The 27,580-nt window shown below is 43.5% G+C and overlaps 1 protein-coding gene across 7 annotated transcripts in view; it reads right to left on the reverse strand.

The window, feature by feature from the left end:
- The window catches only part of RASAL2 (RAS protein activator like 2), a 292,197-nt gene that overhangs the window by 179,330 nt on the left and 85,287 nt on the right, over positions 1-27,580 (reverse strand). For 3 of the 7 annotated variants that reach the window (XM_077332480.1, XM_077332478.1, XM_077332481.1), the window contains exon 1: positions 4,508-5,714. The exons of 1 other annotated variant lie outside the window; for it this stretch is intronic. In XM_077332480.1, coding sequence (XP_077188595.1) covers positions 4,508-5,072 — 565 coding nt within the window. In that variant the 5' untranslated portion in view covers positions 5,073-5,714. Of the gene's footprint in view, positions 1-4,507; positions 5,716-27,580 lie in introns of those variants that run through there. 3 more of the 7 variants (XM_077332487.1, XM_077332479.1, XM_077332482.1) reach the window with 2 other exon arrangements.

Raw genomic sequence — 27,580 nt, forward strand, 5'->3', positions numbered from 1 at the left:
GAAAAGCTGCAGGGAACTCCCTGGCAGGGGCAGCTCTCATGCAGCAGGGATCTGTATCCTCCAAGCATCGGAGGGAAGTGGAAGGAGGAAGCGGTGGTCATGGGTGGGGGGCAAAAGGTGATTGGCTGGCCGCTAGACAAACAGGCAAGCTGGTTGGAGGAGGAAGCACTCAGGGGCGGGACAGCCACCCTGAGTGGGTGTTAAGTAAGCCATGAGATACGCTCCTCCTCCAAGGCCTTACCAGAACTGTAGTGGAACAGATGAAAAAACTGAACAGGTCCTACTCTCTAAACTCACTTTTGCCTCCGTGTGAGAGTCAGCAAGTGTCGTGGTTAAGACAGCAGACTCTAAACTGGAGTCCTCCTCCACATGAAGTCTGCTGGGTGACCCTGAGCCGGTCATAGTTCTCAGAACTCTCTGAGCCTCACCTGCCTCATATGGCAATTGCTGTGGGTAGAGGAAAGAAAGAGGATTGCAAGTTGCTTTGAGATTCCGTAAGATAGAGCAGATCAGGCTATAAAAACCTACCCTGCCTCCATTTCGGATGATCTGCAAAAGACCAAGTCTTCTCTGCTAACATCTCCCTATATCTTTTGCCTCATTATTAAAGATGAACTTGCACAGGGCGAACAACCTGTAAAAATGAATTTAATAAATGATACCGTGACAGCACCCTGCTTGTTTTTCCGTTCTTCGGCTTCCTTTGCTAAAAGCGCCTATAAAAATCCCACCGAAAGTAATCATGTTGCTGAGCTATAAGGAAATGACAGTCAGACAAAGGAGTTACTCCAAGCAGTAGCAGCTGAGTCAAGAAATTATGTAAAAAGCAGCTAGCCCTGGTAGATTCCACTACATAAGTTAATTTGTGGAAATATCAAGCAAGCTCTCTTAGGTCCATTTTATTTGCAGGAAATCAGATTTATACATTAACACCTTTTCCAATGGTGGCAGATCCTGGCTTGGAGGTAAAAGAAATACCCAAGGGGGTAGGGACCTAATTTGGCAAGCTGACCATTATTATTGTCCTAAGATTTCAGATCTATTCATACACTACTTTAACATGGCCTTGATCCCAATTATAACCTCAAAACTGCCATCATCAAAAGATGATGATGAAGAAGAAGAGTTGGTTCTTATATGCCGCTTTTCTCTACCCAAAGGAATCTAAAGTGGCTTACATTTGCCTTCCCTTTCCTCTCCCCATAGACACCCTGTGAGGTGGGTGAGGCTGAGAGAGCCCCGATATTACTTAAGAAGAGGAGTTGGTTCTTATATGCTGCTTTTCTCTACCCAAAGGAATCTCAAAGTGGCTTACGGTTGCCTTCCCTCCCCTCTCCCCACAACAGACACCCTGTGAGGTGGATGAGGCTGAGAGAACCCTGATATCACTGCTCCGTCAGAATAGTTTTATCAGTGCAGTGCCAAACCCAAGGTCAACCAGCTGGCTGCATGTGGGGGAGTGCAGAATCAAACCCAGCATGCCAGATTAGAAGTCCGCAATCCTAACCACTACACCAAAGCCTGTTTCTGGTAGCTGTATCAGTTATTCTTGTACACATTACCTTCTCAAGAACACCAGGACACTAACTGGCTGACTGAATTGCCCAGTCTCATCAGTGACTGGAAGCTATGGAGAGTCAACCACAGCCAGTATCTGAATGGGAGTCCACTACAGAAGGCATGGATTGCTATGCAAAGGAAGCCACCCCTCCTCATTTGCCTGGTGTCACTATAACTCTGTTGTGATTTGATGACACTTATTATTCCAGGATGTAGCTTCTCTGCCACTAGACATCCATCTATTATTAACACATTCTCCACTTGAAACAGCCTGATGGATCAGACATGAAGGTCCATCTACTTCAACATCTGGTTTTCAGTGGTGATCACCACTGGAAGTATACATAGAAAGCCTAGGAAACCACAGTTGCAGTCCCCAACTTTTTTTATCACTGGGGACCGGTCAACGCTTGACAATTTTACTGAGGCCCAGGGCGGGGGCTAGTCTTTTGCCGAGGGACGTCGCTGCTGCCACATGAGCCTCTGCTCCACTTGCTTTCCCCCCGGCACCCCTGACTTTCTGCCGCCTGCTGAGGGGCGCTGCCAGCAGCAGCTGCGCAGTGCCATGCTGAGACGGAGCCCCAGCCATGGCCGCTGGAGAGCACCAAGGGTGAGCTGACGGCAGAGTGGCAGGGCAGCCCCCGAGGCAGCAGCCAGAGTGGAGGACAAGGAGGAGCCATGGCCTCGTACCGACTGATCCATGGACCGGTACCGGTCCCCGGACCAGGACTTCGGGAACACTACCTGGAGACACAGGTTATAGAGATGCAAGCAACCAGAAAAACACCAACCCAAGTCCACTGAAAGGGAGAAATGAGTAGGACCCAATAGCTTAGCCAATTCAGATCTATGTAGATCATATCCTGATGTGAAGAGAACCAAGTTTAAACTAGGAATTAAAAAAAAAAGTATGAGCTTTTATTTCAACTCTATACTCATCTTTCAAGGGGAAAGGAAATATTTACAATGCCTTATAGACAACCTTTGTTTCTTACTCATCATGAAAGTAGCGTAGTTTCTGCATGAAAAATTCATATGAAAAACTGGCTTTAGTCAATGTTGCACTACCCAAATACAAAAGTACACTAGACTGTGATTAAGAGGTTTTAAGTGCCCACGTCAGCATAGCTTGTTTGTAATAATCAGAGGTTTTGGATTGCCCAGAGCCCAGTCCAGCAATGGCTCAATGGCTTCCAGATGTTTCCAGAGGTTTAGCGTGATAATCACGGGGATTCGGAGAAGTTTTCAAAGCAAGAGTTTATAGGCTTTTTCCCCCCCTGAATCAATAACACAGAACATATTGTCTAGTCTAAGCAGAAACAAAATCCAAAGGTGGTTTCTTTTTTCGTTCTTATTTTCTCTTATTTTTAATAGCATGATAATCCACACAGAAGGATTTAGCTGAAATCCCACTGTCTGATGCTACGGTGTTTGCTGACCTCTATCCCAACTGGCTAACCCTTTACACGTTAGTTGACTCTTCTTGGCAACTCAGCACGTATCACTTTGGCTGATTGATTACACAGCCATAAATCTCAAGGGCTCGCCTGGATCAGTTTCGCTGCCTGGGGCACAGTTTAAAGACAGCCTTATTTTCGTCTTTGCTTGCTGGTTTCCCAGTAGCCAGTTTTCAATATCACATCATTAGAAATACCTGGCGCTGGTTGTTCTTTAAGGCAGGGGTAGTCAACCTGTGGTCCTCCAGATGTCCATGGACTACAATCCTCATGAGCCCCTGCCAGCAAACGGGAATTGTAATCCATGGACATCTGGAGGACCACAGGTTGACTACCCCTGCTTTAAGGCACCTTCATAACTGTATTTGTTGTGCAAAGAACCATCTTTTTCTCAGCCACAGCCTCAGTTTTTAAGGGTCTAAAACAAGAGCATGCCAGTCCCTAAAGCACTCTCTTGTCTTTGCCTTGCAAAAAAAACTATGACAGTGCTGAGCAGGGTGCATGGAAAGAATACATGAAAACAAGAAAAAAATACAATGACGATAAGTGAAGTTGTGGAAAAAAATGCTGTAACTCTTTGTAACTCTTTAACCCGCCATTTCCGGATCAGTCCTCATCATCAGAGCAAAAATACAGCACATTTTATAACTCCTTTGCCACACGTTGGCTGTAATCTAACAGCACTTTACACACACGGCCTCAGGATCCTTGCCAGATCTTGTGTGTTATGAACAAAGAAGCAAGAACAGACTAAGTCAGAGTTTGCTAGCACAGCAAGTAATTGGCCCAGGTGCATTTCAGATGCCCAGAGACCAAAATGAAAGTAATGGAGGGAAATGTTGAAAAGGCTGCTGCCTTTTCAGCTCAGCACTGTAAACTAATTTCGACAATGCAAAGACTTACTGTGGCAAGCTGGGAAAAAAAACTCTTTAAGTACAAGCCAGATTCTCCCTCAGATGAGCATTTAGCTCCACTCTGTTGCAGCGGCCGTAAGAGAACATGCTGCTCTACAAAGCCACAAACTGCTCTTCAATGTCAAAAAGTTTAAGAAGCATTTTCTAAAACAGTTTGGGCTAACTTCACCTTTGTTGTAGCAGCAGCCAGAGAGGTTTTTGGCCTAGACACCCAGAAGCCTGCACAGCATTTTCCCTCAGCCCCAATTAAGAACGTACAATTTAAAAACACATCACGTCTTTCTATAACTAATTGGCAGATTAAAGTAATGCCATTCCGCATATTCAATGTATGTAACACTGATGGGTCAAACGCGACGACAAACTATTATTATGCACCATGGAACACAATGTCAGCTTCTCCAAACTATTCTTAGGTACTCCCCACTGCGTCATGGTTAAAACAGCAAGTGCATGAGGAGGGGGGGGGGAAAGCTTCAAGAAAAACAACACTTCACATCACCACAACAATCCCCATGAAGATACTTGTTCAGCTCGCCCTTAAAGCATTTTAGCAGAACCTGAATTAAACAATACCTGCAGGCAAATACGTCTGCTTATTCTCCATCTCTTCATTTGTCACCGATGCACTCTGCTCTCCTTTTCGATTCAGCACTTTATTAAAGCTGCCGGACAATGTAGAGAAGAAGCCACGGATGAAATAGTTCTCCTGGTCACCCTCTGGCTGTGGGGACGGCTTGGTGATTCTGTCCCTCCAGTGTGGTGTGGGTTCGGATATAGACCTGCAGAAGGGAACTCGAAATGGCCTGGTTGCCGGCATGGTAGCCTTGCCTTCTGGATCTTCCTGGGAACCATCAGCAATTATGCTGTGTACCCTTAAAGGCCGTTCAGCTGTCTTCAGAGCATCTGCTCTCTTGCTCGCCTTCCAATGAAATCTGGGATGAGTCTGCCATCTGTAAGTTCCAAGCAGCTTCCCTAAATCGGAATCTTCTTTTTCACATATCTTCTTATTTTTTGTCTGATGGCTCCAATGGTAGTCCTTCAAGCTCGCTCTTCCTCTTGCACAGTCACCCTCCTGCTCTGACAAAGATCTCTGAAAGCGTGCAAGAGAAGGACCAGAACGCTTCTTAAACACATTCATTTTTTTCTGCCTCTCACATTTGTCAAAAACTAACTTACCCTTACCTCCCTGCACACATGCCTATTTCTCAAGACAGCAGTCTAAGCCACATTCTTCTGTCCTTCCTCAAGGCTCCTTACAAGATACGTGTTAGTTGGTCCCTGAATCTCACTCCAGTCTTCCATCACTATGCATCAAGACTGGAGCACCATAAGAATCCACATAAGACTCATCCATCTTGAAGCGGAGAAAGCTTTAAATGTCGATCTTCACTTCCTGAACTGTCACATATCTGAAGCAGACTTTCAGGAAGTAACCCAAAAAAAAATGCAATTGTAAAATCTTGCAGGGCCAACTGCACACCGGTGTCTCACTCTGCAACAGTGAATTAAAAATAGAATGTGAAAGAACCTTCAGCGCCCACCAGATAACATCATGAAGAACTAGAGGGGTAACCACAAGAGTCTTGACTTTAGAGACAGGATACATCAAGAAGGTGCAGCCTAGATATGGTTCAGCCCCAGTGCAATTCAATGTTGTATATTCAATGTTGTATATTCGCTCTACCTGTTCTCAAGTCCAGAACAGGACTCAGAAGAAAAACCAGATTCATGAGAAGTCCGTGGAGCTGTTCTTCCAGAGATGTATATGGATGGACTGCAACAGCTAAAAAGGATTAATATTGCAAATACACTAAAGGAAAAATATGCACACAGGAGGAGCAAAGGAGAGAGGAGGTAGGTGGTGTTTAGTTAATCATTGACCAAAGCAAAGAGGCAGACCATTTTGAGGCCAGATCTTGTGGCAAATGAAACATGGAAATGTGCATATTTTCTTAGTGAGCAGAGGTTTTTGTTTTCATAAATCTAATTGGAGTCAGTAGAGTGGAAAATAATATTCCTATCTAAGCTAAGGAGAAGAGAAATGGCCACCTCGACAAGTTAAGGAACAGCTGACTATATTAAATTTGCTAAAGAAAACATATCTGCTAATAGAAGCGAGCCAAGTTTCAGACCAGATTGAAACAATGTGCTCTCAAAACCCGAGAAAATATGGGGTTTAAAATGGAAACACTGACAGACCTTTGGCAAACGTTGCTGCAATGACAATCAAAATGACTTTTGGTTATTTGAAACAATTATCTAGTCTGGCAGAAGGACAGAAACAGCCCACTCCACCATCGATTCTTGAGACGGCTGCCCCTTTTATCATTTGGGGAACAAGGCAACGGATTTGGAATCACGGTGTTACCTTCAAGCAAGACCCCACATTATGTCTGAGCATGACTCCAGGCTAACACCCTCGAAACTGGGCAGGGCTGCTTGCAGCTTTTCTTAGAAAATGAGAATGAACATATTTCTATTTAGTATAGGCCATGTCAAGGAGACAGACAAACTGCTGGGAGAGATTTGGCCTACTACTTCCTTGTTTGATCCTTGTGGACAAGAATATATGTTACATCTCAAGTGCTAGACTTGGTTCAGGGAATAATAAACAGGGCGGTGAAGGAGGAGGTAATGCTTAGCACCTTGAAGGAAATAACTATGAAATCACATTCAAGTTAACTAATCTTAATAACATCTAATTTTAAGTTTCAGATGGGTAGTCATGTTGCTCTGAAATGGAAAAGCAAGATTCAGGTCAAGAAGCACCTCAAAGATCAACAAGATTTCTAAGATATAAGCTTCCAAGAGTCCAAGCTCCCTTCGTCAGATCTGGAAATCTTGTTGGTCTATAAGGTGCTATTGGATCCAAATCTTGCTGTCTAGTATGACTTAAGATGCTTGATCAGGCTGTGGTAGGCTAATCCCCAAATTTCTGCGAATTAAATGGATTTAGATTTTTTGAATCTAGATTTGCTCCTAGTGTGAGACTAAGCTAAACCCTGGAGCCATGTCATCTAGGGTTTAAAAAAAAAAAAGAACCAGTACTTTGAATCTGGCCTTGAATCAAATCAGTAAGTTCTCTCCTTATGCAATAATCTGAAATGATCTTAAAGAGCCTTGAAGCTTTGTGCCCCAATGTCTAAAAACTAGATGGGTGGCCAGAAGAGGCTGGTATTTTTCCAGTGATAATCTGGCCTGTCCTAAAATTGACCCCTCTCCATTCCTGGGGATCTGTCAAAGTTTGCCAACATTGACAGAACACAAACCCAGGAGTAGCCCACTCCCCTCTTTTTCTCACACGTTTCCCTCACTGTCTAGAATAACCATAAACACTGGGAAAAACAGCATACTAGGTGCCATGGAAACACACCTGTGAAATCATGCAATTCAGGGATCTTGGCAAATGTACTTCCATAGATACCCTAAGATTATTCTATGTTAGGGAAGTCAAGTAGGCGAAAGATCACATACATGTGCTCTTAAACAAATGCTCCTAGCAAATCCGGCTCCCCTAAGATTCCTCAAACTACAATCCTACCATGTCACTTCTAGATCATTTAACATGTTAATGTTTATGCTTCGTTTCATTTCCACTTCAGATTTCTACTTGGTCTCAGATGTCTTCATTGTTTATTGGATGTCCCATTCTGTTGATTGTACTGACTACCATGTGTAATTTGCCTTGAGGATCAATGGGAAAGGTGCCATGCAAATGCACATTTAATAAATAATTATAAAATTTGCCAAGGTGAGAAAATTCTTCAGCAGACATCTGAGTGGGAAGTAGATTGATGAAAATAAAGATAATTCAGACTGCCCACTGAAAATCCTACGGAATGGTGTCTGATCAAATAAGCCATCTGAGTAATACAAAGGGAGAAATCCTGTTTCAATTGCAAAATTTGATCCTACTGTGTTTTGCACTATTTCCCCCACCAGCTTTTTCTGTTATGCACCTAGTCTCCAGAAAATCCTCCAAGAAGATATTCTCGCTGAAACTGAAAGGGAAAGAGACCCTGATATCATAATAGATAGCTCAATGACAGGGACAATCCAGATAAAAGTGCAAACTCATTAAGAAAGAGACTGAAAATAAAACAGTGAATATGATAATGCCCCTGTATAGATCTATGGTGTAGCCTCATTTGGAATTCTGTGTGCAGCGTTAGTCTCTGTATCGCTAAAAGGACTCTGCAGAGCTGGAAAAAGTACAAAAGTGAGCATTCAAAATGATAAACTTTCCTATGAGGAACAGTCTGGGACTTTTCAGATTAAGAAAGAGATGGCTGAAGCGGAAGGGGGGGGGGATATGATAGAGGTTTATAAAATTATGCATGTGGTACAGATATCGTTTTCTCCCTCTCCCAGAATATTCGCACTCAAGGGCGCCCAATGAAATTGATGGGCAGCAGATATAAAATGAACAAAAAGAAACCAGTGATTAAAATATGGAATTTAGCAGCAGGCTAAAGCACTCATTTTTACCCAAGCATTTAACAAAGGGGTTTTATATCGGTTTATTGTCTGCTTCTGTCACGAGGAACAGTTTAGGCTGTTCAATGCATATTTTATGCTGTATACCTTGGCTTGTTTTAATGGCATCAACTTGTTTTTTACGGGTTTATTTCAATGGTTTTAGTTTGCTTTTGGTGATTTCAATATGGGCTTTATATTTGGTGGCTGTTTTATTGCCTTAGTTCCAAGATGCCTTCAGCAGATCTCTAGACCAGTGGTCCCCAACCCCCGGCCCGGAGACCGGGACCGGTTCATGGATCAGTCGGTACCGGGCCGGGGCTCCTCCTTGTTCTCCTCCCCGGCTGCTGCCTCGGGGGCTGCTCTGCCACTCTGCCGCTGGTTCACCTTTGGTGCTCTCCAGCGGCCGCCATGGCTGGGGCTCTCCCTTGGCATGGCACTGTGCAGCTACTGCTGGCAGCGCCCCCAGAAGGCAGCGGGAAGTCAGGGGCGCTGGCGAGAAAGCAAGTGGAGCAGGGACTCAGGCGGCGGCAATGTCCCTCGGCAAAAGACTACCCCCCCTGGGCCTCAGTAAAATTGTCAAGCGTTGACCGGTCCCCGGTGATAAAAAGGTTGGGGACCACTGCTCTAGACCAGGCATAGAAGTCTACTTACTTACTAAATTAATTAATTAAAATATTTTTGCTGCCATTTTAAAGTGCATTTATTACTTTTTAATGTTTAATGAACCCTCAGGACGTTGATTTTTAACTGTTGAGTCTTTAGTATATTTTAATTGTTATGGAGCTATTTTGATTCTTTCTCTGTAAAGATGCCTTGGTAATCTACAAGGAGACAGCAGGACAAATCTATTTTAAGTTTTAAAAATTAGATCTTATGTATTTAAGCATATGTAATCCTTCTCTCAGGTGAGTTTACTAATATTAAAACCAAATAAAACTGTAAAATCCCAGTAGCATTCTCCTTATACAAGTAAAATAAAATGATGCCAATTTCTAAACAAAGGTGAAGCTTCTTAGCACGCTAAAAAACAATTTAAACTAGTATTAAAAGAAAACTTTTGCACCCTCCATATATGTTCATAACTGTCCTGTCCAATTCCTTCTAGAAGAGAATTCCAGAAGGTAAAGCCACTCTTTTGATCTAACCAAGCAGAATGACAGAACTGCCAAAAGCCATTCTAGGCTGGCTCTCAGATGCTATGGATGAGTTCATATGGGGTGAGACTATCCAGCCACATATCCTGAGTCACAGATGGTTTTAAAGACTAATACTTGCTATTCGAATTGAACCAGGAAGTAAATCAAGAATGATTACAGCTGACAACTCAGACTTGGTTGAACTATTTATTGAAAAACATTTGTTATCTTGCAGTCCCAAGTGGTATCTCCTTGCGCAGCTTACACGTGTACAATAATACCATTACAATACATTGATGAGCGGGTTAACATCAACGCAGCCCAGGCAAAAAGCATGACAAGTCAAAGTTTCCAACGAGTTTTCAAAGGCAGCCCCACATAAAATTTATTACAGTAGTCAAAGCCTAAAAGTAATGGAAGAAAGAAGTAGAGTAAGAAGATCAGATCTGTTTAGATTTTTTTTAAACCTATAAACAAATACAATTTTTTTAAAGGTACTTCTGGTTACTGCTCAAAAAGCAGGCCTATTTCCAGGCTCTTCTCAGGCAAGTTAAAAATGATCCCATCTATCCCAGGCAAACCCATCTCATCCAGAACAGCCTTATCTCCCACCATCATCACCTCCATCTTATCTAGAGCAAAGTGTAATCAGCACACTGATGACATCCAACTTTACAGCTACGATATCTCCCAGTCTGTTAGTGGGTCTATCAAACAGAGTTATTTTTAACCGCTAGCCAACTAATGCCTTGAACATGGGACTTAACCACTGGTTTTCTATACTCACAATGGTGGCCATAACTGTGTTCACAGTCTTTTTCACACAAGGCCAAAGATGCCTCATACCCACTCAACTCAGTACACTCCCCCGAGAGCAATTCACTCAGCTAATGCCAACTGCCTGGGTATCCCTGGCCCCAAAGAAGTATGTTTGGACTCAGCTAGAGCTAGGGCCTTCTTAACCCTGGCTCTCACCTGGTCAAATGAGCTCCCTGGAAAAATCAGGGGCCTGATGGAGCTTACGAAGTTCCACAGGACCTGCAAGATGGAGGTCATCCTTCAAGCTTATGGTTGAGGCCAAGTAGGAAACACTCCAAAACACCTGATCAGGCTTCCCTTCCTACTCCCACTACCTCCTAACTTTGTAACATCAACAGGTCAGAAATTATTCATCATCTTTTATCTTGGTTTTATTGTTTTATTGTCTATTTTGTAATTTGTAATTTATGTTGACTTTTGAATCTGCTGTTCACTGCCCTGAGCTGGCGAGTCTGAGAGGGGCAGAATACAAATCAAATCATAAATAAATACATAAATGAAACACTGCATTCTAGCACTTGCAAAGTCTGTGTGATACACCCGTCAGAACAAACCTGAAGATCATTGGTTGGATCCACTGCTAAATTTCTGCTTGAGCTACAGCTCATAAGTAGAAGTGGGAGGAAAAAGACTTTGGTAGTACCTTGTGATAGGTCAATTTTTTTATACCCCCATTTATGTTTTCACTTATGCAAGATCTTGTGAAACTAGTCTGGGCACTAGAATATATAAGGCAGAAAGCCCTCATAGAAGATCTTGTTCAAGTGAACTCTGCTAAATTAATTTATGCTTTTAATTATGCGCTACTGGGCCCAAGCCCATGCCATGCAACAGCTCATCAACCATGCTTAAAAAAAAATCCAGTTTCATTAAAAGTTCTAGTAACTCCAAAACATTGCACATTATTTTGGGTGGGTGCATATTAGTTAGATTTAATAAATAATATTACAGGATTTAGAGTACAAAATGGGGGGGGGGGCAACCAGACCTCAGAGGTCTTGGTCCATTGTACAGTTGACTTCAAAATCCACAAGGGATGACATAAACAACATAAACATTCTTGCAAATGATTCCATCAAAATGTCTACTACCCTACCTGTTCATACATATACACAGATGTTATTTTGATTGTGTCCCCACAAAAAAAGATTTTAAAGAATCTATGCTTGTTCACCTATTAATGGTTCTTCAGGATCAATGACTTAAAACAACAGCTTCTACTGAAATTAATGATAGCTTTTCAAAAATGTGGAGAAGAAACTCCTACTCCAAATTGTTTTTAAGAAAGATGATATAGACCATTCCGAAAAATACAGATTCCTCAGCTGAAGGATCTAACTTGCCTAGTCAGCTAAGATTTTAAAATGCCATTCCAGTTTTCAGTCTATCAAACCACACTGTGAGTCAGGGTGGTGGGGAAGGAAACCTACAGTAATTGTATATAGTAGGAAAAGAAATCCAGGGACTTAGTTTTGATTCTTCCTTCAGTACCTAGATACACAGATTTTGAACAATGTAGGATAAACCACAACAGGCAGCTATCCTAAATAAAGTATTCCAGTGGTCAAGATAACTATATTGGCAGAAAAGAGACTCATCTCAAATTCTATCAATTAACTACCAACTTAACTTAGAGGAGGGCTTGACAAGACTGTACAACAACCACATAAGGACATCTAAACATATACATCAGCACGGTTAATATTTTATCCACTCTCAGAAAGCACATGGTCACTATTTTGACCCAAAGAAGAAAGAGGAAAAGACAGATGGCTCAAGCTTGCCAAATGATATCAAAGTCCTGACTAGTATTTTTTTCAAACATTTTATCTGGCTGGCAAAACTGGAAGACACATAAATTAGTTAAGGAAGTTTGCTTCTTCTCCAGTGCCTGTGGCATGGCTATCAAATAAGGAAGAAAAAGTTGCAAAACTATATTATTTGAGCTGCTGAGAAATCTTGCTTCCAAGGACTCATTGATATTTCTCATAGATTGATTATGCATGGAGCAGAAAAGCCAGGCTGGTGGCGACAGGCCACATACGCACGATGTCGTTGTCATCCTGGCCCAAATCAGGGCCTTGGATGGCCTACAGCAAGAGAATGCAAATTCTTCCGTGTTCCCCGTCTTGCCGCAGCCAGCAGAAGCCCAGCTGGGGCAGGCCTGTGCATCCTCCCCCACATATAAGGTTTCCCTGCAGGGACACAAAATGCCCCATTCGGCTTCGCAGTGCTGCAGAGCTGAACAGTGCATTTCTACACTCCCACGATGGTGGGATAGTGGCATACCGCTATCCTGAGGTAGGATTCCCCCGCAACTCCGGGGCGGACCATGTGTGCTGGGGGACGGGATGCAGCGGGGCATACTGCCCTTCCACTAGGAATCACCAAGCAGCTGCTGCTGTGCATAATCAATCATAGGGATCCCTCAGTGGTATATTACCCAGTAAACAAAGATGCATGGAAGGTGGTTAGTATAACTTTGTAATGGAAGCTTGGCAGAAGACACATTTGTCACATTTACTTTAATGTTGATAAATGCTGTCTTGAAGCAAGCAGATACTTCCATTAAAGTGCTATACTCCCATTTATACTTGGTAATCGTAGTGGACCTTCCCAGATTATTTGCTGGCACAAAAGGATTTATTACTCCCCCCCCCCAAGGAGCCTGGGTCCCATGTAAACAAAAAGCCATAGGTAGTCTAGAGGGGAACAGAGAGAGATTGCCCTCCTCTTAAACCAGTAGAAATAAAACAGGAAGATTCAATCTACTGCTTTAATAACCGGAGTCTGGTCCTGAAGGTTTTCGAGAACACTATTCACCCGGTCACATCCATTTCATCACGGGACGGATACAACCAGAAACTGCCACGATCAAGACACATTACGGTGAAAGTAGATTTACTCTGCTTGACAAGCCAACCCAAAGGAAGTGGCAAGACACCCAGAAAAGGTACAGGAGTGACAGCAGTGGAAAATCACCCAGAGCTGCCTCGAGCATTACGACGCCCCCACCTCCACCCACACAGTGGCCGCTGAACTTGACTTTATCTCCAAAAAAACTTTAGTCATCACCAGATTAGTCACAACAGCTGGATTTTAGATATAGACGTCCTATACCAGGCATTTCTTTGCCACATTGGTTTATATTAATCAGTTCCTTGACGAAGGAGGAGGAGGAGTTGGTTTTTATACCTCGCTTTTCACTGCCCAAAGGAGTCTCAAAGTAGCTTACAATTGCCTTCCCTTCCTCTCCTTACAAAATAAATCCTGTGAGGTAGGTGAGGTGAGAGAGCTCTGACAGGACTGCTCTGTGAAAACAGCAGTACCAGCTCTGTGATGAGCCCAAGGTCACCCAGCTGCCTGCACGTGGAGGAGTGGAGAATCAAACCCGGCTCTCCAGATTAGAAACCTGATTGCCAACATTAAGTTCGGGATGAACGATATTGTGGGTCTCATGTTCTACTGTCTAGTAATATCACATTGAAGGCTACCAATCTACTGAGTGAACAATTCATACAGGATGTGAGTCAAATCCTACTAGTTGAAAAGCAATCAAAACAGTTAATTCTAGGTTCATTGTCATGAAATCCCAACAGCTAAAAGGAGTCGAGAATGTAATGAGTTCTCATCAGCATCTCTATAATATTACAGCCAAGAGAGTAAAAATCCAGGCATCCTGTAGCCCTTTTTGTACTGGGAATTTGACAACTGCTGGTCAGAGATCAGGAAGTTGATTTCTCCTCCTAGAAAGTCTCTCTGGCTCGTAAGTTTTGCAAAGCAAAATGCGTACAGCTGGCTATCATATTCAGATAACTGACTGAATTGACAGGGTAGTTCCATCTCAGGTAGGTTAACAGTTAGCCAGGGCTCAAAATCAAAGCTTCCTATAAGGTCCTGTCTGTGGTCTGCACAAGCACAAAATCTACAAAGTCCCATATTCATGTATGTTAGTAGCCTAGTAAAACCCCTGTTCCTTCAAGATGTAACCCCATACAGATGGGGATGGGGATGGGGATGGGGCTAAATCACAACTAATGGAGTTCCCGAAGAGGGACTACAAAGGAAAGCATTATACATCACTATTTTTCCAATACAAACCTATTTTTTTAGTCAGAGAAAAATATTGCTTCCGCTGAAGTTTAGGGGTCTGCTGGTTCTCCAGCATCTTGCTCTAGGGAGCCGGTGGTAGAGACTGATACGGGGTAGGGCAGCATGCTGTATTTTTCGAAGAGTCTCAGAAGATAATATTTGTATGCAGAGATATGCGATTTTATGGTCTTTGTTTTATTGTTCACATATTTTTGTGAACTTTTGTGAACTTTTACATTATTTATGCATATTAGTTTGTACTGGTCTAAATGACCGCTACTAATAAAGATTGGTTGATATTTTTCCAAGAGAGCCTCCTTAAATTGAAATTAAGGCTTATTTTGGCCCATGTTGAATAGTACATTCTAGATTTAGAGTGTGTAAGGGGAAGCAAGCAACACTGGATGCTCCTAATCATACCTATTGTAGAGATGCAGTAGAATTACTCAATCTAGTTTTGGGTGGGTAGAAACCCTATGTAGTGAATCTTGCAGTGCCTGTGCCTGGCTAACTGCACGTGTTTCATCCTTAACACTATTTCGCTCCCTTATATTTGGGAAACAGCTTCCTGGGAGGAGACTGTCCAGGGCCCTGTCCATCCAGGTCCACCCTGATTGGCCCTCCCACTCCAGCTCCCACCCTCCTTCCTTGCCTGCATTGTCGCCCACGAGGAGAGAGGCAGCGACAGGGCTTTGCGGCCCACAGGTACTCTCCTGCTGGGAGAGAGCGGGGGGGGGGAGTTTGGAGCCTCCCTGCGGGCCACAAAGCCCTGTCACCCTATTGCCACTGCCGGGGGGGGCTTTCCACTCCCTTTAGCCCAATAAGCGCTCTCGCCATGGCAAGAGCACTTGCCAGGCCAAAGGGAGCCTCCCACAGCAGCGCTGCCGGGGGGCGGAGCTTTCCACTCCCTTTAGCCCATTTTGCGGCCCAAAGGAAACCGCCGTCACCCTCTCATGCCCTCCTGCCTACCGCCCCTTTCAAAGTTATTTCAATATTTCTGTAAGAAAACCCAGCAATTCTATTTCAAAACAGTGGTGTTAGATCTCACTAATTCCAATCTTTTCTTTCAAGTAAAAATATGCCTTGGAATGAAGCTTGAATCGCTTTCAACTACTTCAGAAAACAGTCTAACTAGAAGAGATGAATATAGGTTTTGGCTGGCTTTAATAGCGACAGCATTTTGCTTCATCTTCGTTCCAGGCCCAGCATGGTTAAGGAGCTCTTCAAAAGTGCTAGCCAAAACATTTATCGAGCATTTTGGATGGATTCAGCTTCTCGTATCTTCAGTTCTCGAGAGACTTGCAGTCTGGTGCGTGGCTTGCTGTTATTGCTGCTTTCCAAGCATTTTATTACAATGGAAAGAAATGCCTCCTGCCAGTTTCTAGTTAGGAAAAATTAAGTCCACGAGAATACAAAGCGATGTGGATCGGTGCCTTTGTCAAACTACGCGTGCTTGCTATTCTAAATGAAAATAAAGGAGGAAAAGCAACTAATTAATCAGGATCTGGCATTCTCTGGAATGACCTTGGAGCCAAGAACAGAATGATAACCAACCTTTCCTCCTAGTTCAGTGAAAGTTGGAGACAAGCCTCCTCTTTCAGCATCAGACTTTGATGCAGATATGAAATTGCAGTCCCTGCCATCAAGGAAGCCTAAAGCTATAGAAGCACATGCCCCTGTTTTGTACTGAAGTGACTGAAACAAACTAGGAACCTAGTTGAACAGCAGCAGCAGCAGAATATATATTAAAGTTTAAACGTTAAAAGGCAAATATTTATTTCAATACATATGCACGTATAAGACTTTAAAGCAGTGGTCCCCAACCTTTTTATCACCAGGGACCGGTCAACGCTTGACAATTTTACTGAGGTCCAGGGGGGGGGGGGAGTCGTTTGCTGAGGGATATCGCCGCTGCCACCTGAGCCCCTGCTCCATTTGCTTTCCCACCAGTGCCCCTGACTTCCTGCTGCCCACTGGGGGGTGCTGCCAGCAGCAGTTGCGCAGTGCCACGCCGAGGAGGAGCCCCAGCCATAGCGACCGCTGGAGAGCACCAAAGGTGAGCTGGCAGCAGAGTTGCAGGGCAGCCCCTGAGGCAGCAGCTGGGGAAGACCTGCGGACCGGGACAGGTCTCCAGACCGGGGGTTGGGGACCACTGCTTTAAAGCATCAACATCTATCACACACTACTGCACAAAGGCCAAACATTTTGACACATGGATAAATGACAAGAAACCAGAAAGCCGAATGCATTTCAACCCCCCCTGGGGTCTTCTTCAGTGGTCTAATATTTAAATACACTTCATGCGATCTAATGGCTGAAATGAAACCAATGGCCACTTCTTAATGCTTCTATGAAGCTGTAAGAAGCCCAAGACCATCAACATCTGATATCCTTTATCATAAGTGTCCCAACCCTCAATCCAGGTCTTTCTCTTGTTACTGTATTTATGCTAGTTTACCCATAACAAGTCCCTCAGGACAACTTCAACACCCACACCCTGTCTCTTGATTTTCTATACCGGATTCACTGTCGCCCTTAGGTGTGTGAAGTGGACTTCCATCCTGTACCAGAAAGCCATCAGTTTTGCATCCAGAACGCTTTGTCCTAGATGTGTAGAGGGATACCTAGGTTGAGGATAACTCAGGAGTCATATATAACATATAAAAAAACAAATAAGTTGATTTAGTTGGTAAGTGCACCTCCTTCTCATTCCAGCTTGCTAACTCCGCCACTCTCAGCGGGGGTCATATGGCCCCCTGGGTAGCCCTGGAACATTTGAATGGGGTTCTCAAAAGTAAATGAAAACTTGTCACTCTCCATAGCAGGCTTACACACAAAGGTCATACAGTGTCATACAATGTCATTTAATATTTACATGAAAAAGAGGCACCATTGTGATTAAAGATGACATTAAAAAATTGATAAACTAATTCAAGCACAGCTCATCAACTCAGTCAAGCATGTGGTGATCCTCTCTCGGTCTGGAGTTAATTTTTTGTAAAAGAGCAAGCCTCTTGAGGTTAGCTCTGGCCTTATACCTTGTGGCCTTGGCATCTAATTTTTATGGGGTTCAGACCACACATCTTGCATTTTCTGCAGAAGCCACATTATCTGGGAAACTGAGCATATCGTTGGAACTATATATATTGCCTCAGCTTGGAAACAAGAATGATAAATCAGAGGTAGATCAGCAGTACCAATCTGTGCACTTGCCCCTGCTCCCAAGGAGAAACACTCCAAAGCTCACCACAACCCAGATTCAGAATATTAAATTTTGTTTATGTGTTCAGTAATTAATGACCTAACATCCCTTTCCTATCTCCTATCGGGAGATCCATCTGCTTCCTGCCATGGTTTTTCCTGGGGGTAAGACCGCTTCTTCTTGAACTGGTGTCTAGAAAAGTGTCCAGAACACCCGACAAGATCTACTTGCCCTTAAACAGCAACAGGAACAAAAATTAAAGTTATACAAGAACTAAATTGGGAAGGGGGGGAAGAGTCTCCTTTCAAGCCGTATCTCCCATTATAATTGACATTAAAAGGTCATTTCAGCAAGAATTAGCCAGGTTTAAGAGCTTGAACATAAAGCCAAAGAACCCTGAACACATATTTGTCAAGATAAAAGTTTCTAAGAGAGCTTTTGACATTTGTAGCTAAGAAGCTACACTCACAGACATAATCAATTTATAAGCAGTCACAGATGTAACTCGACATTTCTGAATAAATCAGGAAGCTAAGCTGTTTCCGGGAAGGCAAACACAGCAGAACAGTAGTGTACTTTAATGAGACAGATGGTGGGATGAGTCTAGTTCAGTCATCATCTCCAAATTATTTTGTTCCCTGATACCCAATTCAAAAGACCCTCAAATCCTTCACTTCCTTTGGTTTAAGTTACTCGAACAATGTAATGGCTAGCTGAAACATTCAATGTTAAAGGTAAAGGTGAATGTATCCCCTGTGCAAGCACCGGGTCATGTCTGACCCTTGGAGTGACGCCCTCCAGCATTTTCATGGCAGACTCAATACGGGGTGGTTTGCCAGTGTCTTCCCTAGTCATTACTGTTTCAATGTTACTGTACTTTTATTCTGCAATCTGATTCAATCTTTGGGGAACAGTATTTTTGTTATAATTTAGTAAGACACCACTTTCGATGCATAGTAGGGACAGGGATAGAGTGCTGGACCCAGGTTCAAATCCCAGCTTGCTAGGCGGTTTTAGGCTAGCCTCACATTCTCAACCCAAGCTTGAGGTTTGTTGTGAGGTTAAAGTGGAAGAGATGAAAGTCACGTAAACCACACTGGATTTTCCTTGAAGAGAAAGCCAAATGGGAATTAAAATAATGGATCAGCCTCCTGCCCCACAACCATTTAACACATATCCTACAAGAGCATTCCTTTCAGTGAAAGAGATAAATATTTAACAAGGCTCCAGCATATACTTATGATCTAAAGTGTGACCCATATAGGGCAAAAAGCTATAGGTCAAAGCAGCAAGGAAATGCATTTGCACATTCTTGTGGATCAGGGAGTTTCTCCAGTTCAACTGTATCAACTTTTCAGGGATATCATTAGCTCTCAAACTTCAGTGCTCCTTCTTGCACTTCCCCACAACAACAAGTCACACCCCAATTAAAGTTTAGCTAATGCTGGAATATCCAGTATCTTCCACAGCCTCTTATTTAAGCATTGCTATGAACACAGATATTGCATTGAATTGGCGAAGGCTTTCATGATCGGAATCAACTGGCTATTGTAGATATTCCAGGTTGTGCGGTGACAGGCTGGTGGTTTTAGTCCCAAACTACCAGACCATGGCCACACAACCTGAAATCCCCACAACAGCCAACTGGTATTACATTTTTCTTCGTCTGTGTAGAAGGAGGAGGAGGAGCAGGAGGAAGAGTTGGTTCTTCTATGCCACTTTTCTCTACCCGAAGGAGTCTCAAAACAGCTTACATTCACCTTCCCTTTCCTCTCCCCACAACGGACGCCCTGTGAAGGAGGTGAGGCTGAGAGAGCCCTGATATTACTGCTCGGTCAGAAGAGTTTTATCAGTGCCGTGGCAAGCCCAAGGTCACCGAACTGACTGCACGTGGGGGAACGCGGAATCAAACCCGGCTCGCCAGATTAAAAGTCCGTACTCCTAACCGCTACACCAGGTAAAGCTGTTTTCTTTCCTTCCTCTTTTCCAAGCAAAAGATCATGAATTTATTTTCAGAAAAGGAATGTGGTAGCAAAGGGCAGAATGGTTACATAACAAGAAGCAATGACAAGATCTATAAGTGAACAAGAATATTTAGACTAGGGGTGAAGTTCTGACACAAGGTTGGAGCACAAGCACAAAATGGCAGCTACAGGAGGTGGAGTCAAGCACTAAAGTGCCAGAAAGTGAGACCATGCATAATTCCAAAAGTAGGTCTTCAATATTTCAGGAAGCAGCTCTGTTTAATGGGATGTCTTTCAAAATTAGCATATTGTTTAAAATATTTTCTGGCATACACACAAAAGATATCCTTGTCTGGCATCATCTGTCTTCCATTTTTGCAGACAACACACTTATGCAAAAGGATAAATGAAAAAATACTTATTTGGCCAGCCATCCTCTTCTATTATAAACCCATTTTTAACCTGTGCTATTACTTGTAGCAACAATCGTTGGTGCTGAAGAATTGGTGAGAGCTCCTTGCATGAGATTCTGGCCAGATTTTGGTAGGAACATAAACTATTTTTGAAAAGGGGACAAAATTTGATGTTTTGTTATCATCAAATTCCACTTGAGTTAGAAAAATACGTTAAAACTGGAAGTATCTGATGACTTCAGCAGAAGTCCCAGTAGGGTGCATTAAGCATTTTTAGACATGTGGCCCCATCATATTTTGTCAGAATCAAGTCTCACTGTTGTGTTTTTAAACACTATCAGTCTGCTATTTACACAGGCTAAGTACTTTCAGTCACTGTATGCATAAGTATCACTGTATGCATACCATAAATATCAGAAACTCAAAAAGTCCCACACAGGCCAGTTCACTTCCTGAAAAGATGTGGTGAGTACCAGGAAAGGTGCCAGAAAGTGGAAGAAGAAAAGAACAGGTCATAGCCATTTCTGCCTGGTCACTGAAACATCAGGCATCCTATGATATGCAAGATGTTATGCAAGATATGCAAGATATGCAAGATCTGGCCCAGTTAGCACTAGAAAGGGCTTGGCTGATTGCCACACTTCCTTGCTCCAGGAGAACCTTTAAAACTTAGGAAAGTTGATTAGAAGGAGGCAAATTCACCCACTTTCACCTCTTCTTATAGCATCTCCCCCTATCTGCATAGCTTCTGGCCCTGTGACTTTCTCAGGGGTGGAAGGCACAGCTAAGGGAAAGGGAATGTGATAAAGAATCCACATCCACTAGCACCTTCTGCTGATAGTTCACTAGACTGAACCTCTTAGGACATAGCTGATATGCCTCACTTGGCTTCCTTCTTCACTACTTTCTGTATTACCACCACAATGCATTGGACTGTTCCCTAGATTTTTCAAAGGTTCTCAATCATACAGATTGGGCCTTCAATAACTGAACTCCACACAGCATATACATACACATGTAAGTTTTATCAACGGATCTAGAAGTTGGACAGAAGTGTGCAAGTATGTATGATGTCTGCAGTGTGCACGTGTGTGTACAATGTGTATGAGAATGTTTGCGTGTTGGTGTGAATTTTTATTAAAATGGGGTAAGGTGAGGTGGACTGGGTTTTGATTGCATTGGTTCAAGTATTTAGGGCTGTGACATGTTTTAAATTGCTTAGTAAATTTCTCAAAGGACAGTAGGCCTGCCCTAGGTGGTCACCCATGAATCATCTCGAACCAGAGAGAAGAGATAACCTAAATGACCGACAAGGACTATCAGGGAGCACAAAAAAATGGTTGCCGGTTTTATAGGACAGTGACCTGATAACACTGATGTCTTCAAAACCCTCTGTTAATTAAAGCACCAGTGTAGATTGACTGACAAATATCAGTAGATGATACAAGAGCCAATTGTATTACCTGTGATCTCAGGGGTTCTCAGAATGCAAGATAACAATGCATTAGCCCATTTCATCTCATTTTGTGGAAAGAAGTTAATCATATTAGGAGGAAGATCTATTTTCCTGCTGCTATTTGATACCCACGCGTTTTGTCTCTGGATGGGGGAAGTACTCCATGGAATTATTTCTTCAAACACAGCACAGTGGGGTCAAGTCTAGTAAAGTCATGTTGATCTGAGTAATGTACTATGGAAGATGATTGAGCAACTTCCTCATTTTACAGGACTTATTCATGGCTAGCCTCCAGGAGGGACCTGGGATTATAGCTCATCTCCTGGCAACAGAGATCAGATCCAAAGAACAAAATGGCCACTCAGAAGGTGGACTGCATGGCATTCAACTTCACTGAAGTCCCTCCTCTCCCAAAACCACACCTCCTGAAGGCTCCTCCCCCAAAGTCTCCATGTTTTCCCAGCCCAGAGCTGGCAAGTCTATTTGTTCTACCAGACTGCGTTCTTAGCTTTTTCTTTTTCAGGGCAATGGTCTAGAAGCAGTGATGCATGAGAAAACAAAAAATAATTCAACAGCATTTTGGGAAAGGCATATCAATGTCCACATGTTGCTCAAACAAGTTATGTGGCTGCCTGTGTCTACTTTTGCCTAAACAAAAGAATTTAAAAACCCAAACCAAAAATACTGTTTTTCCCCCTTTCAACCGATACACAAAATTAGGAACATTACAATATTTGTATATTTGTATTTGTATATTACCTTTTATTGGCATAAACTGTATAAGACATATAAAAATAGGGTTTAAAATTTCAACAAAATAGTAAAATGGGGTTACATAACCAAACAGATCTTAAAATGATTAAATAAACTATAAAAGATAAAATACAAGGTAGGCAGCATATTATAAAAGCATCTTAGTTAAAACTCTGGCAACTAAAATGGTTATCTCTGGGTCTTTGTCAGAGAGCAGAAATTGTAAGGTCATTACAATATAAAAACGCATTTTTTTCCACAGCAGTTCATAATTCCATTTAATTTTTTAAAGCTGATTGAGAACAATCAACAGCAGAGCCAGAACCAATTAGCACAGAACGTTTTAACCACGAGTGTACAAAATATGTGTCTGATATCATATTGTTTAAAGAATTTAAATTCATCTATTTTTTCCTTCAGGCCATAACAGAAATAGATTCATGCGGTACAACACAATCGTGTGATCTTCATATGTGCCTGTAAAGTAAGGTGACCAGATTGTCCCACTTTTGGAGGGACATCTGGGAGCACCTGGCAAATTGTACTTATGTTGAAATTAATATATATATATATATATTACAATACTATTTTTGTGTTCTATGCATTCTATGAAACTTTTTGTTGCTCCATATAGACCAAATTTTTAATCAAGAAGCCCCCCGGTTAATGGTGTCCCGCTTTACCAATGTTAAAATCTGTAGAGGGACATATACTTCCGCCTCTACATTTGTATACATCCAGTTATGCAAGATGTTAAACAAAATGTAGGAAGGCTTGGCTTCACTCAAACACCAGTTGCAAACAGATCCTTGCCTCTGCCTCCATACGGCCAACCACATCCTCTACATACAGTCTACCAAACTTAAGAGGGCTTGCCAATGCAAGCAGCCACCGTTTCAAGCGTGTGCTATTAAAAGACAAAACGCAGCAGGCTGACAGGACATCACACAGCTGACATCAAACACACGGCAAGCAGGAAAGGAAAAGCTGAACTTCCGGCCCATAAGCAACATCTGTAGTGTAATCCCCAGCTATACATAGAAAGCCAGGAAGTTATAGCATTGCCTTCAAATGATATTTAATGCCTAGGTGCAGACAGATTCTCCCCTGCCCTGGAAAGGTCTAACTCCACAACTTTTTAAAGCCTGCAGGCACTGTTGCAATTCTGACAAAGGGTGGTGGGCAGTCACAAAAACAGCTGCTGCAGCAGGCGAGACCAACCAAAAAATGTCAGAGCTCAATATTATAAACAAGTCTAATAGCAACTTTTCAACGTTTTAGATTGTCACTTTGTTTAACAGGATGCCTTTTAATCTGTACAGCCAATCAGAAGACCTGCTGGGAAAAAGATGTTCCTAGATGGATGGAGGAGGCAAGGGCCCCTACTCCCAACTCCACCTGGGCATGCCCCCCACCCCATCCCTACATCATCAACTCCCAACCCCATGTCTCCAAGCCCCACCCACCTGCCCCAGGCACTAAATAAACTAGGTACGCCACTGACTGTTTTATTTATTTTATTAAGCTTTTATGCCGCCACTCCTACCCCGCTAGCCCGCGGTAGCTCACAACTGGATTAGATAAAGTTCTGGAAATAAACCAGAGTATTTTACTGTACTGGTTTTAATGTTTTGAGGGGAGTTTTATGGGTACTTCGTATTTTGGTTTTATATTGTAAGTACTGCTACAAGACAACATGGTTGAGAGTGGCAGGGTATAAATCGAAGCATAAATAAAATAAATAAATAAAAGTTGCCAGAGGATGAAGTTTTGTTTTTTTGTTTTGTTGTTGTTCTTGTTGAGATAACAAAGCACCTAAGACATCAATTTCAGCAACTAGGATTCTATAAATCCCAATCTTCCATGTCAATTGTGCAACACTGATACAACCACCACCACAACGAAAAAAATGTCGCAAATTGTTGTCTGACTCAAGGGATGCAACTTTCAAATTATGCCACTCTACGTAACTTATTCTCAGCATACGATTTCACATCTGTCGAAACTCATATCCGAGCTGCAAACTGAATGCCGTCTTTTATTTGCTAGTATTCTCTGGACTCGATACTCTGCATTCAACAGCTTCAGCAGAGTGGCCCAAAGCATATGGCATGCCTGGCAAGGCACTTTGACTTTCGCCCCCACAGATGTTTAACCATGCCAATTCCTCCTTCTTCCAGGCCACATACTTCTGCATTTTGCCATTCTGCTCAATGCTAGCCCGTCCCCAAGCTCAAACTCAATGGTACTTGTGACCTTATTAACAGCATCAAACCTAGCAGATTCCTTAAGGCAAGACATTAGCTGTGGCAAATAAACTTGCTCATTAAAAACGGTGAAAGACCTTTACAGTATTTTAAATGAGGGACTATCAACTCACCGTATTGCTACCTGAGCACGTATCTAAAATGGGCGATTAAAACAATGGCAGGAAGCCCTCCAATCAGCAGACAATACAAAATAACAGCCAGACAGGTGTGACAGGAGAAACAAGACAACTCATAATAGGAACTGAAGAAGCCTGCCACACATGCTCTCTTGAGCCATGATGCCCCAGCTGTTACCGAATCCATGCATGCTGCTGTACCTCTGGCTTAGGATGGAGCGTGCCTGGGATCACCTCAAGCCCCGAGAGCCTGTGTGGTGTAGTGGTTAAAGAGCAACAGACTCTAATCTGGAGAACTAGCCTTGATTCCCCCCTCTTCCGCATGCAGCCAGCTGGGTGATCTTGGGCTAGTCTCAGTTCTCGTAGAGCTGTTCCCGCAGAGCAATTCTCTCAGAGCACTCTCAGCTCCACCTACCTCACATGGTGTCTGCTGTGGGGAGAGGAAGGAAAAGGCGTTAGTAAACCACTTTGGAACTCTTGGTAGTGAAAAGCGGGGTATAAATAAAACAGTTCTTCTTCTTCATCTCAAGAGCCTGAACCAGCAGCAAATAGCAAAACACAAAAGAGGGAAGGAAGGAGAGAAGCTGGGAAAAAAGGATAGCAAGGCAGGTATAAAAATACAGCTCTTCTTTTCCTTCTCCTTCTCCTTCTTCTATGAAAGATCCGGGGCAAGAATGCAATATAGTACCACCTTCTCAGCAATTTAGAAGTGCACAGAGGGCTGAGACACTCCTGTGCTCCTGACCAGCACCTTTTCAAGTCCTAAACCACTCATGGGGGATGCTTCTGCACTTAAGGTGAGGGGAGGACAGCGTTCAGCTCATGTGCCTCGTAGCATTTTTGAACTGCTTTTAAAAGGAGGCAGTACCTAGGGGTCAGACTTATGGACCACATCACATCTAGTTTAGTCCAAATCCTGCTCAAGACCAGCATGGGGAAAGCCAGCATGGCACAGTGCTGAAGAGTGGCATCTCTAATCTGGGTTTGATTCCCCACTCCTCCACATGCAGCCAGCTGAGTGACCTTGGGCTAGTCTCAGTTCTCTTAGAGCAGTGGTCCCCAACCTGCGGGCCGCGGCCCGGCGGTGGGCCGCGAAGGCCATGGCGCCGGGCCGCAGCTCCCTATCCCCGCCCCCCCCCGCAGTAAAAAACTTCCCAAGCCGCAAGCTTGCGGCCCGGGAAGCTACTTACTGCGGGAGGACGGGAAGAGGGAATCAGGGCCGGGGTGCGCCCATGCAGGCCGCCCCCGTGCGGCCCGATCCGCGGGTGCGGCACGCGGGCGCGGCCAGATCCGCGGGCGCGGCCCGATCCGTGGGCGTGGCTCGCGGGCGCGGCTGGGCGAGGCCCGCGGGCGCGGCCAGAAACGTGGGCGTGGCCCGATGCCCTGCCGGTCCCCAGCCTAATAAAGGTTGGGGACCACTGTCTTAAGAGCATAGATTCTTAGATCTGTTCTTGCAGAGCACTCTCAGCCCTCCCTCCCTCGCAGGGTGGTGTCTGTTGCAGGAAGAGGAAGGGAAAGGTGCTTGCAAGCTGCTTTGGAACTCCTTTGGGTAGTGAAAAGCAGGGTATAAATAACAGTTCTTCCTCTTCATCTCAAGAGCCTGAACCAGCAGCAAATAGCAAAACGCAAAAGAGAGAAGGGAGAAGAGAAGCTGGGGAAAAAGGATAGCAAGCTTAGTGAGGAAGGTGTAAACTCAATATGATGGGGTATATTAAGGGCTTTTTTGCACTACTGTGGGGGGACATGAGAGTGACCACATGTAAACAGGCACTGAAAAAGCAAGGGGGATAGGAATATAAAAAGCAAGAGGGGAGAATACAAATTTTAATTAACCTGTGCAAAGAATTCTGAGCTCTCTCTAAACAAGTGACGGCATTTAAGATTTTTCTGAAGGTAATCATATTGATGGGAAGGCACTGGCAAACCACCCCGTATTGAGTTTGCCATGAAAACGCTGGAGGGCATCACCCCAAGGGTCAGACATGACCCAGTGCTTGCACAGGGGATACCTTTACCTTTACTTTAATCATATTGATGCATAAATGTCAAACAGAATACCACATGTTACATACTAATGGGAAAGTGGCAGAAATTATGGACATATCCCCCAGCACTTTTAATATTTTATTTGTTTACTTGCCACCTTGATCCGAAGGGGCTTACACCACTCTCCTCTTCCCCCTTTTTTCCACATCAGCCTTGAAAGGCAGGCCAGGCCAAGTGTGACTGGACCACGGTCACCCAGCAAGCTTGCACAGCAAGAGTGGGGGATTCAAACTGGGTCTCCGACAGCCTAGTCTGACACTTCACCCACTAAGCCAGGATGGCTTCGGTATCTATCCATCGGCAATTTTGTACTCCCTGAACACAAGGGGAAATGCAATTAAAACTGGACGCAGATTTTAGAAACGACAGATTCACAAACAAGGATTAGCATCCCTGTCTCCGTGGATCAGAAATCCAGCCGTTTCCAATAGCTGCCACTTCCGTACATTTTAAAGAGTAGACAGACATACCAATGTACTCTTTATAGCTGGTGCAGCATAGCAAATTTAGTACATGAGTACCTACAGCATAAGACGAAATGAAGATTGGGAAGCCACACTCAGCCAGATGTAACAGAAAAGGAGGAAAAATCTTAACAGTGCAAATGTCCCCTAATACAGGGGTAGTCAACCTGTGGTCCTCCAGATGTTCATGGACTACAATTCCCACGAGCCCCTGCCAGCAAATAGATTTGGTGGCAGGGGCTCATGGAAATTGTAGTCCATGAACATCTGGAGGACCACAGGTTGACTACCCCTGCCCTAATGAGAAGATTCCAGCCATCAGAATGAACAATGAAAAAGGCCCTCTTTCCAAAATATTTAATTTTAGCACACATTGCAGAGGGACCATTTTACATCGACAAAAAAAAATTCTCACTAGTCAGAAAGATTACAGGGC

The sequence above is a fragment of the Paroedura picta genome, chromosome 4, assembly GCF_049243985.1.
Source record: "Paroedura picta isolate Pp20150507F chromosome 4, Ppicta_v3.0, whole genome shotgun sequence".
In the NCBI taxonomy this organism is placed as follows: Eukaryota; Metazoa; Chordata; class Lepidosauria; order Squamata; family Gekkonidae; genus Paroedura; species Paroedura picta.